This window comes from Carettochelys insculpta, chromosome 2 (assembly GCF_033958435.1).
Source record: "Carettochelys insculpta isolate YL-2023 chromosome 2, ASM3395843v1, whole genome shotgun sequence".
NCBI lineage: Eukaryota > Metazoa > Chordata > Testudines > Carettochelyidae > Carettochelys > Carettochelys insculpta.
This window is the reverse complement of record NC_134138.1, coordinates 145,768,016-145,780,581: the sequence shown is the minus strand read 5'-3', so window position 1 is coordinate 145,780,581 and position 12,566 is coordinate 145,768,016. Positions and strand designations below refer to the sequence as shown.

The following is a 12,566-nucleotide window of genomic DNA, read 5'->3' as shown; positions in this document are numbered from 1 at the left end:
CATGAAGATCAAGGAGCTGCGGCAGAGCTACCAGAAATGCAAGACAGACAATGGTCAGTCTGGGGCATCCCCGCAGAAATGCTGATACTACAAGAAGCTGCACACTATTCTGGGGACAGATGCAACATCTTCCCCCAAAAGTCACATCAATTCCTGTGTTTGTGGAAAGTATGCTGAAGAGCTTCCTGATGTGGAAGGAGTGGATGACAGCAGGGTTCATTTCAGCGTAGAATTAGACCCTGAAAGCCAGGAACTGTTACTTGAGCTGGAGCCAGTGGATCCTGTCCCCTAACTCAGGAGGAGGCTTCAGAGGCCAACTCAGATCCTGGAAAGAGCAATTCTGGTAAGTAGGCTTTTTTCCACTGATGTTGCAAGTTCTACTTATGTTGCAAACGTGCGAAGGAGGGTCTATTCCCCTCTCCCTTAGAAAAGCTTGTTAATATGCCTGGGGATGGAGCGCAGATTTTGTTTGGACAAAAGACTGAAGGCCTTAGACAGTCACATGTGGATTTTCCTCATGCGATTTTTGGGGAGAACTAACTTATTCCTGCTTCCACGGTAAGACACCTTATCATACCAGGCCACCAGTAAGTGATCTAGAAGTATGACTCCACAGAGCATTTTTGCAAATTTTGCAACATGGTAGTTGGACAGAAAGAGCAATATTTCCTTATCCTCCGCCTCTTTTTTTTTTTTTTTTTAAGTGCAATGAGGCTGATGACTTATTTGGCCACCTATAATGCATGTGAAGTTTCGTGAGCCACCAATCGCTTTCTGCCTGGCACCTACCCAGTGCAGACCAAATCTCATGCATTTCTGATGCAGGCACTTTAAAATCCATGGTTTGTGCATGCAAGAACATGCAGCAGCCCCTTCTCCTCCCGTACGGCTGGCAGGTGATTGGATATTCCAATAGTTCATGTGTGAGCCCATGTGCTCAAGGCAAACCCTACTGCCGCCTGGGACAGAGTACTTTAAGAATGCCACAATACAACCACTCACCCTCCATGGGCTGGAACCCTCCCAACACACAAATACAAACCTCGGTGTTGCTTTAAGAAACCATTTTTCCCCCCATGAACCAAGGATAGCTTACTACAGTCTTGAGGGTAAACCTTTGCCACAGACTAGCTGAAACTGTGCTGCTTTGAATATTAAAAGTACCCAGAGCATCCTTGCAGTGGCAATATGTCTTCCATAGAGACAGGCAGCCAGCCATTCTTTCTGTCACTACAGTCATTGTTCCAAGTAAAGATAAAAATACTGCTATTGCTAACGACATTAATATTTGTTTTATCAGCGAATGACGCTGGAAAAAAACAAAGAGGGCGCAGTTCAGCAGATAAGAGGCTGCATCCAATGTGGAGGAAGACGACCTTGAATGAACTGTTGGAAAATTATTTTCTTGTAGTTAAACGAGAAAACAGAGCTCTGTGACTGGAGGAAAAAAGTGAGATTCTCTAGAATAAATGCTTGACTCATTCATGTCCTTTATGGCCAAACAGACCAAATTAATTTGCTTATAGAGAAATCACAATCAGTGACTTCTGCATTAATTGAAGCTGTGCTTGATAAAAAGTCAGCAAACCATGCACCACCCCACAAGCCCCATTACATGCCCCCCTATTTGTACACATTACCTTCCTCTTTTAGAGGAACAGCATCTCCAAGCCACTCCAGGTATCACCAATACATGCCACCCTTACCCCATTCATTCTCCTGCCCTAGACAGGGCCCTGCACCCCCCAAACACTCCATACACCATCACCTGAGACCTCCCTCAACCAACGCAATCCAGTTACCCAGTCCTGGTTCTGCATCCCCCATCCAATCAATGCCTCCCCATTTCCATACCTCATCCCTCCATACATTTGGCACACTCCTCTCATTGGGGAACTCCGCCATTGCCGGTCCAAAGCCCGGATGAAAAAGGAGGAAGGCTGGGTATTGAGCTCGCAACTCGATCCTGTCAAACCTATCATTCGCTACAGAAACAACAAGTGCAACCAAACAAAATAAACAAAACCTAATTCAGCACGAAGGTATCAGCTCTTTCTCTATGATGGTGCTAAATGAAAGCCGGAAGGAAATTCAGTGCCTGATGCAGAGCTCGATCCTAAGTGCCCAAACCATGACGAAAGCCAGAACCTGTAACGTACAAACATTATACCAGTGAGGAAAGGTAGCACAGTTGCTTCATGAATTTGACAGCTACCGAATGGACATTCTAGGCGTTAGCGAGATGAGGTGGTTAGGAAGTGACAGGATACTCAGTGATGGAAAAACCATTCTATACTCTGGAAATGATGACCAACATGTGCACGGTGTAGGTCTGGTACTCAGCAAGGATACAACACAGGCATTAATTGGCTGGAAGCCCGTGAGCGAATGCATTATCATAGCAAGGTTCCAGTTGAGGCATGCAAAGACTACCATGATTCAAGTATATGCACCAACTGAGGATGCCGACGAAACCAAAAAAGACGCATTTTACGACCTTCTGCAAGACACCATCAATGGTGTCCCCAATCGCAACATGAGGCTACTTATGGGCGATACGAATGCACGAATAAATAGCAAAAGACAAGGATGGGAACACATGATTGGCCCATACGGATCAGCGACACAAACGAGCAATAATGGAGAGCGCCTACTGCTGTTCTGTAGTACGAATAACTCGTGTATTGGAAACACCTATTTCGCACACAAAAATATTCATAAAAAAACATGACCGTCTCCTGATAGCATCACTAACAACGAAATTGACTATCTCTGCATCAGCAAATGCTGGTGATCAGTGCTGTTAGATGCAAGAGCGTATCATGGAGCCGACATTGGATCGGACCATAATCTTCTGATGGCATCGCTTCGCCTTCGCTTAAAAAGAAAAAGAGAAAGGCAACCACTCTGGTCCTTCACAGTTGAAAAGCTGAGAGATCAGGCCACGGTTGAACACTACAAGCTCCAACTCAAGAATCAGTTCCAACAAATGCATCATGAAAATGAACTTGAAGACCAATGGACGTGGGTCAAACAAGCAGTGACTAAGAGTGTGGAAGAGACAATTGGACGGAGAAGAGGCATGCAAAGAGAACGCTGGATACAAGACAGAACCTAGAAACTGATAGATGAGCGTAAAATCGCGAAACAGCACAGAGACCAGGCAAAAATCACCAAACGAGATGGCAGAGGCTATTGCAAAGTATCAATTGCTGGATTGTCAAGTTAAGAAAAGCTGCTGGGCTGACAAAAAAGAATGGTTAGAATGTAAGGGTGCTGAAGCAGGAGAAACAGCTAAGAAATGTAACACCAAGATGCTGTATCATATTGTCCGAGAATTAACGGGTGCAAGATGCAATTCCAATGCTCCTATCAAGGATAAGAATGGGAAGATCTTACTTAGTAAAGAAGAGCAAGATGCACGCTGGATAGAGCACTTCAAAGAGATATGAAACCAGCCAGCTCCAGCCACAACCTATGATTTTAGTAATTCCAATCCTTCTGATGAACTAGAAGTAGACCTAGGCATGATCAAATTTGAAGAAACTGATAAAGCCATTAGATCGTTGAAGAATAACAAGGCCGCCGGTCTTGACCAAATCACGGCCGAATTACTAACGTATGGGGGCAACAGTGTCGTGCAAGAACTAACGAGGTTCTTGAACGCATGCTGGCGAGCAGAGTGTGTCCCAAGTGATTGGAGGAAGGGAGTGATTGTTAAGTTACCAAAAAAGGGGAACGTCACCGGTTGTAGTAATTGGAGAGACATTACGCTCCTATCGGTCCTGGGCAAAGTGTTTTGTATTGTCCTGCTCAGGAGGCTTCAGGCCGCAGTGGATAATACACTGTGGGAGGAGCAGGCTGGATTTCGGTGCGGACACTCATGCGGCGAGCAAATTTTCACGTTGCGCAACATCACTGAACAGAGTATTGAATTTCAACGGCCGCTGTCAATAAACTTTATCGATTTCAAAAAGGCGTTTGACAGCGTACATAGAGAGTCATTGTGGAACACAGTACATAGTTATGGTATCCCACAATGCTACATTAACACCTTCCAAAATCTCTACCTAAACTCCAGTTGCTGTGTGAGGACCGATAATGGTATGACCAATTTCTTCAATATTGACTCTCGTGTGTGGCAAGGGTGTGTTCTATCACCATTCTTGTTCCTTTTGGCTGTGGACTTCATTATGAGGAAAGCAACGTGCAAGACAAATTTTGGTATCTCTTGAGAAAACCAGTGCCGGCTCACAGATCTGGACTTCACTGACGATATCGTGCTGCTTGCAGAAACGGATGAATGCTTGCAGGACATGACAACAAGTTTAGAAAAAGAAGCAGGTAAAGTTGGGTTGAGGATAAACAGCAATAAAACAAAGGTGATGCGGATCGGAAAAGCTCAGGCAAACACACCAATAGTGGTAGAAAGTCAGTCCTTAGAAGATGTCCAGCGGTTCACCTATCTTGGCAGCACTCTGTCCAATGATGGGAATGTCGAGGCAGATGTCAACTGCAGAATCGGGAAAGCCTCGGCACTGTTCCAAAGACTATGCCCAATTTGGTCTGCGTCAACAATTGGCCTTGCTACAAAGCTTCGACTCTATAGCACTAGTGTCAGGTCCACTGCAATCTACGCCAGTGAAACATGGAAGAACACTGCAAGAATATCACATAAGCTGAATGTGTTCCACCAACGATGTCTGTGTAAGATCCTTGGTGTTACCTACATCGATCGCATTACTAACGAAGAGATTCTACGAAGATGTGGCCTGCGGAGACTGCAGCATGTTGTGGCAAAGCGTAGATTGCGTCTTGCTGAACACATCTTGGGTCTTTCAGATAATCTTCATCCAAAGGTAGCAATGCAATGGACACCAGCTAAAGGAAAGAGAAAGAGGGGAAGACCACTGAAAATGTGGCAAAGCACGGTTAAAGACGACTTTAAGAACATTGGTATAATGTGGGAAGAAGCAGAAACAGTGGCATCAGACCGAAATCTCTGGAGAGCACTTGTTGCCCAACGTGCCCAGACGCACAGGCGGACCTAAGTCTCAGTCTCACTGGGGACCCAGAACGAGGTAGGGAAGACCATGGAGGGCCCTGCTTCGCAACCCCAGAACATCAACACCCACTAGAAGGCTAACTGTCATATAACTATGACATTACCTTTTTCTCACCTATACCCCCCATTCTTCCATTAGTGGCCCATAAATAGTGCCATGTCTCACATACCCACCACTCTTCCATTAGTGCTATTATTGTGAAAAGAGTTTAATTTATTAGTTAACATGCCTTTGGGGTGAGTGGGGAGGTGATGGCTGTCTTGCGACTGATGAGGCGTTTCACGAAGGACAAGGTAACAGCATGGATGTGGGAGAGGGGATGCCAGTTAATGCCCTTCACACTCATTCACAAACAGTTTTCAAGGCATCCCTGATTTTCAGTACTTGTTTCTGGGCTTTCCTGTTTTCCCTTGGGGTCAGTTGCTGACAATTTCTTGCCAGAATCTCTGCCTCAGGTCTCCCGCCCTCAGGCATGAAACGTTCCCTCCTGCCTCACAAACATCACGAGGAACACAGCAGGCCACGATGACCATAGTGTTCATTTCATGGATGTCTAAGTGGGTCAGAAGGCACTTAAACTTAACTTTTAAATGGCCAAAGGCACATTCTACCACCATTCTGCACCTGCTCAGCCTGTAGTTAAAGAGCTCCTTACTGGGGTCCAAGGTTTCATGAGCTAAGGGAACAAGGGGTACGCAGCGTCATCCAAAATAACTATGGACATTTCCATGCCATCAGTGATAATTGTCTGGTCTGGGAAGAAATTATTGCTCTGGATTCTTCTAAACAGATCAGAATTCGTGAAGATTTGTGCATCATGCACCCTTCCTGACCACCCCACGTTGACAACAGTGAAATGACCTTTGTGATCCACCAATGCCTGCAACCCCATAGAGAAGTTAATGTACTTGCAGTTAATGTACTCTGAGGCCTGCTGGTACAGTGCCAGGATGGAGATTTGTGAACATCTATGGCCCCACCATAGTTAGGGTACCACATGGCAGCAAATCCATTCCCTATGTCCTGCACATTTCCCAGAGTCACTGTCTTCTGTAGGAGAAGCATGTTGAACACCGTGGCTACCTGTATGACAACTGCCCCCACCATAGATTTGCCCACTCCAAATTGATCGCCCATTGACAGATAACTGTCTGGCACCGCAAACTTCCAAAGAGCAGTTGCCACATTCTTCTCAACTGTCAAAGCAGGTCTCATTCTGATATCACTGCTCTTCAGGGTGGGAGATGGCACTTCACAAAGTTCCTTGAAAGCGGCCTTATGCATACAGAAGTTTCACAGTCATCGTTGGTCATTCCATGACTGCAAAATTATGTGATTCCACCAGTCTGTGCTGTTTTTGCGGCTCCAGAACCTGCACTCCACACTGTGCAGTGACTCCAGTGCTGCCAGAGACTTGGTGGTTTTTCTCTCCAGAGATTCGTATCCGTCAATGCCCCTGGAAACAATGAGCTCATTCTGCATGGGCATTATATTCAGAAGATACTGCATTGCAGTGTAGGAACTGAACACAAAACACCGCATCAAACTTTGAAGTATAACAGGATCCATATTAGTGTCTGTAACAGCAGCTGGCAGTTGAAATGAAAACAGCGCAAAATGCCTTTTTTTTTTTTTTTTTTTTTTTTTTAAAAACAGCAGAAAAGGGAGGCTGAGGAAAATGCATTCTGGGATGATGCCATCAGAAACTCAAAACCACTTGCGGTGACTTTTTCCCCCAGAAGACACTGATACAAAATCCCAAAATGCAATAGGCATAGGTGGGATAGATGTCCACAATGCACTGCACAGTTGGATTCAGGCAACCATGTGGGGACACAGTAAATAGATTTTCTGAGCTGGTCAGGACATAAAATTTGACTAGTGTTAAAAATGTTAGCATTAAAAATCTATTGTTAAAAATTCGACTTTAACCAATTTGATTTTATTCCCAAGTGTAGACATACCCTCAGAAGGAAGGCCTTGTGATTAAGGCACTGGACCATGAATTGGTAGATCTAGGTTCAACTCCCAAGTGCTGTCACAGGATTGTTGCACAATCTTAGGTATGTCTCTTTCGCCATACCTCAGTTCCCTATTTGTAAAATCAAGATAACGCTTCCTTTCACCCACCCTTTGCCTCGATTATTTAATTTGTAAATTCTTCATGGGGTAGCAAAATGGAATCTGAAGTTTGGTTGAGACTCACAGATGCTACTACAATGCAAATATTTAAAAAATATTAAAATTTGTAGTTTTTTTAATAAAAACACATTCAATTTTAAAGTATTTGCAGATTTATACTCTAAATTTCATTAATGCTACTAAAATTGAATAAACTACAATACGTAAACCATATCAGATAAACCAATCTTGTCTTTTTTTTTTAAAATAGTTGTCTTTCTACTTATTCTAGGCACAATAATGAAATGCCTGGGTAGTTTTATTTTTAAAAAGTACCCAAAACACTTTTCTGATGAGTTCAGGTTTTGCAAAATTTGTATTTACACAACCTACGTTTTTTTAATTTATTGAAACCTCACAACAGGAGAGTTAAACATATGTATAAGTGTTTGCAGCACTGAGGCCTTCAAGAACAAGAAGTCTTGTGGCACCTTACAGACTAACAGATATTTTGGCCTTCAAGGTAGCCTTAAACCAGAAATCAAGAAACTCTCCATAAGAAGTCTTGCATATGCATCAAAGCAGGTGGTTCTTAGCACTCATTTCACTGTTCACAATCAGAAAAAGAAGCTGAGCTAAATTTTATTAGAGAAGACTCCAAGGCAACCATTAGAAATACTGAAACAGAGAATTTTTTTTTCAAAAATGGAGATATGGTCAAGAATGGGAATGTGCCAGGGGAGAGAAGGGGCGGAATTATATATCTTGGAAACTCAATGGTATCTGAGCCACACTTGCTTACAATTTCCGGCTGTACACTCCGTCCACATGGGTTGAAAAAATGTGTGATGACACACAGAGGCTAAGGTCAGATGGGGGGAAGCACAGTTGCTATTATCTGCTAGAACTTAATAGACAAAGAGCTCCTACTATTCTCCCTGACTGCTTCCACAGAGCTACCTCTCTACCCACATCTGGGCTGGTATGGCAACAAATTTCCCTCTCAGTTCTTTAGTTGATGCCCCATCTTGTTCTAATCTGTTTAAACCACAGAAATACAGTTCTACTTGTTATCATTCACACCTCTGAATTTTTTTTGCTTTGCCCTCACCCCTCAATTCCCTCAGCACAATAAGATGGATGAAGGCCCCAAGAACAACTCTGAGGTGAAAGCCAGGCTTTCTTCATCCTGGCTCTTTTTGGCAATAGGAATGTAGAATGAATTCGAAATTCTGACAGAACCATTTCACTTAAATATCAGAAGACACACAGTAGAATATGAACGGTCAATAAGACCATCAAAACCAACAGGACACAATAAAACAGGAAAAAAACCCACTTTTTAACAGCTCAAGCAGAGGTAACAATGGTTGCACTCATCGACAAATGCACAGGTTCAGCTTAGATCTCGTCAGACCAAATGTCCTTATCGTAAAGACCATTCCTTACACTCACAGTGATGTTCAAAACTGAATGACAACCAGAGAGCCTTTTGAGTCCTTAAACAAATGCAAACATCTCCACATGAAATGCTGTTTAAAACAATTATAAGCTAAGCAGCTTTAGTGCTATTACCAATAAGATATCATTTTATTACATGGCTTAGTTTTTTTAAAAAAAAAAAGTAGTAAGGCATCAGAGCCCTTCCAGACTGTAAGAAAGCACGACTGCAGAAACTGATTGCATCTGAAATACAGAGAAAATGATGGCACAACTCTATATGGTAAACTCCAGATATTCAAATATTCTAGGTAATAGAGAGGGATATACCTAGTAATGCATAACACTAAAGAAAAACAAGATTAGATATTAACAAAAATGTAGGCAGAATACTTTATTTACCAACAGTAGTATTGTACACTGTAAACGTATTCTGGATTTGCTGGATTTGTTTGTATTTACATTCACTATACTGTACTTACAGAAAATGTAATTAAAATTGACTTGTGGTTAAAATGCTGGTTGAGAGTTCCAGATAGTAGAACGCTGGTTAAGACAGAGTTTACTGTAATTCGTTTCAAAATACAAGAAATCTATCTGCTAGAGCATGTATAACAATGTATGTTATGAATCAGGAGTGTTTAGGCTGGGCTTCCAACCACTTATCTCATAACCCAAGAAAGAACCCTTTAGTCTAAACCGGGGTATTAGAACACCTATCCTTTCAAATTAGCAAATGACAACACATCACTTTTAATTAAAGAGCACAGGCCTATATTTTCATATACAATAGAATATTTCCCTGTGAAGTGAAATGCTTAAGAAAATACTGAAGTTCTTTCCTTATGACCTGGACCACGTACCACTTAAAAATGAACAATTCCAAGATCATAAAGCGCTGAACGGCGCTGTCAATAATTCAGCTGTTTGTTTGCTCAGTCTCTTATGTATCTTACTGAGGAGGAAAGGGGGTAATCCTGTGGGAAAACACAATGTAGCACTCTAGTCTCACTATAAAAAGGATCAGGCTATAATGTACGTATACATACAAATATTGTATGTATAGACAGAAGAAAACATATAAGATCTGGAGATCGATATGGGGAATTTTAAGGACTGGCACAACCATGGATCAACGAACTGAAACAAGTAGAAAAGTGTAGAATATTCCTATAGGAAAATTACTTAATTCTGAAAATTTTGATGGGTGGTTTTGCAATATAATACAAACATGTCCATTTCGATTATAATTCTTCCTTGCTTATTCACAAAGTTGACCTAAACCAATTAGAGAAGAGTGAGCCAAGCGCAGATGATGCACTTGGTGCTGCACAAGACACACAATACAGAAAACCAGTAAGTCTTGTGGCACCTTATAGACTAACAGATATTTAAAATATCTGGCAAAATAGTTTATTAGGTGAGCTTTTGTGGGACAGACCCCCTTCTTCAGCAAAATAGTTTATTAGGTGAGTTTAAAATACCTAGCAAAACAGTTTATTAGGTGAGCTTTCGTGGGACAGACCTACTTCTTCAGACCATAGTCTTCATTGAGTCTGTTCTGGTCTGGCTATGGTCTGAAGAAGTGGGTCTGTCCCATGAAAGCTCACCTAATAAACTGTTTTGCTAGTCTTTAAAGTGCTACTTGACTGATTTTTGTTTTGATAGTGTATAGACTAGCACAGCTTCCTCTCTGTTAGTCTATAAAGTGCCACACGAGTTCTTATTGTTCTGGAAGCCACAAAAACCCTTATCCTGTAAGTGTCTTTCAAATAAGGTTACTTATTCTGCAAAACACACACAGGCTTAAATTTACACTCACCTATGGTCTCACTCTCCTTGCTACCAACTCCACATCTGTGGACCACTGCACCAGAGTAGAGCCCATTTCACATTAGAGTTTAGCTTCATGAGCATCACTCCCATGCCCCAAAGGTGCTGGTGCCCATGCCCCCCATGCCTCAAACTCACAAGATGATATTCACTGCCTGGGCAAATCCCCATTACATGGGTTTGTTGGTTGGGAAACAAAAAATATGCAAAACTAATAAAATCAAGGGCAGGGAACCAGCCACACTGTACACTCTTCCGCTCTGGATGGTGCAGGGAATAACGCGCTCAGGGATGTCCGTTGGATGCAGATATTAGGGCTGGGGTCTCCTCCAAGGAGAGGGGGTGAGAATGGGGTCAGTCTCCCGCGGGGGAGGGGAGTACTGGGGCAAGTGGGCCGTCTGTCGGCGGGGGTGCGGGGAGAATTAGGAGAGGAGATACGGGGGGCAGCAATGGGGGACGGGGTCTCTCCCACAGAACAAGGAAACAGGGCGCAACGGGCACTGGCTGCGCTCGCGGGAGCCGATGTTCCAGGAGGGGGCTCACTTGCCGGGGGGCTGTGCTCGCCGGCGGGAGGTGACGAGTCACTCCGCGGGGCGGGGCGGGGCGGGGCTCCCAGGTCCCCCCCGCGCCCGAACAGGCTCTCACCAGAACAGCAGGTTAGCGCAGACGAAGCTGCCCAGGCTTCGGAGCGGCCTCTCCCAGCTCAGAGCAGCCGCGATGCAGCCGCCCAGCGCCAGCCCGGTCTCCCCCAGCAGCGCGAGAGCGGGCGCGGCCCCGCCTGACACCTGCCCCGGCTCCTCATCCCCGACCGCTGTCTCAGCCGTCGCCGCGCTCCGAGCCCCGGGCGGCTCGTGGCCGCCCCCTCCCGCCGCGGCGCCCTGCTGCGGCCGCCCCGCACTCGCCATGTCTCGGCGGCGGCTGCCGGGCGCGAGCTGGGGCGGGGCGGGGCGCGGCGCGCAGGGGTGCGGCCGCCGGGGGTGGGCTCCGCGCACACAGCCGTTCCCGCGGCCAGGCACCGGCTGACGTCACCGCTGACCGGTAGCCGTTGCTTGGGCGGGCAGGCGGGGCAGAGCGCGCGCGGCAGGTGCCGCGGGGAGCGCGCGCGTTCAGGCGTTCCCGCGCCCTCGCTCGCAGCAGTGTGGCTGGTGCGGTGCTTCCCTCCGGCTCCGCTCAGGGCGAGGGGCTTTGTCGTGGATCTACTTCCTGAACGGGGCCGCCTGGAGCGGGCTGGGAGGCCACGCCCGAGCTGGCGCCTTTGGGTCCCCGCTGCGAGGCCGGGGCGGAGGAAGGGGGCTGCGCAGCCGGGTGCGAGGCACAGCCTGACCCCTGCCCCGCAGCGCCCCACCGAGGGCAGTTACCAGCGGTGTTGCCTGCACCTGTTCCACCCATGTAAAGAGTACATTTGGTTATGTGCAGCTGTGCACCCCCGTGCTGCTGGCGGGGGTGTTCTGTCAGTCAGTGAGCGGGGCAGCTGCCCAAGTACTGGGCGGAGGGGGAACACTGGCAGCTACTGAGTGACAGACGTAACTGAGATTTAAGGACAGGTGGGAGTTGAGGCATCATAACTTGGTGCGGACAGGGAGGGGTAAAGCCAGGAAGTTAGAAGAAAATAGCACTGGGGGATGGCTGAGGACGGAGTCGTGCTGAGGGTATTGTGTGGTGCTAGCCGCAGTGAGGTCAGGAGAGGATCATGCTGATCACATACGAGCTGGGGACAAGTGGTGGGTGTATGCAGCCTATGGGGGTTCTAGGTGGTGGAACTGTTTTTAACTTTTTATTTATTGAGCTACTCACAACCATGTCTGCTATGGAGAAAATATATACCTTCAAGTCAGTGGTATTGCTGCGGTGCCACCATGGCCCCACAGCATGCCAACATTTTCAATAATTTCCACCCCACTATCAACCTAAGCCTGGACCAGGCTACACAAGAGATCCACTTGCTGGACACTACAGTACAAATAAATGATGGTCATGTAAGCACCACTTGGTGCCAGAAACCAGGTGACTGCTGTTCTTACCTACATGCCTCTAGCATCCATCCAGGACACATCACATGATCAATTGTCACCAGCGAGGCCCTAAGATAATACCATATCTTCTCCA

General features: G+C 45.7%; 1 protein-coding gene across 1 annotated transcript in view; it reads right to left on the bottom strand.

Annotated features, from left to right (window-relative positions):
* The window catches only part of RETREG1 (reticulophagy regulator 1), a 163,107-nt gene extending 151,693 nt beyond the window's left edge, over nt 1-11,414 (bottom strand). Inside the window, exon 1 of the mRNA XM_074987824.1 lies at nt 11,106-11,414. Coding sequence (XP_074843925.1) covers nt 11,106-11,365 — 260 coding nt within the window. The 5' untranslated portion in view covers nt 11,366-11,414. The remainder of the gene's footprint in view (nt 1-11,105) is intronic.
* Between the last annotated feature and the right edge of the window lie 1,152 nt (nt 11,415-12,566).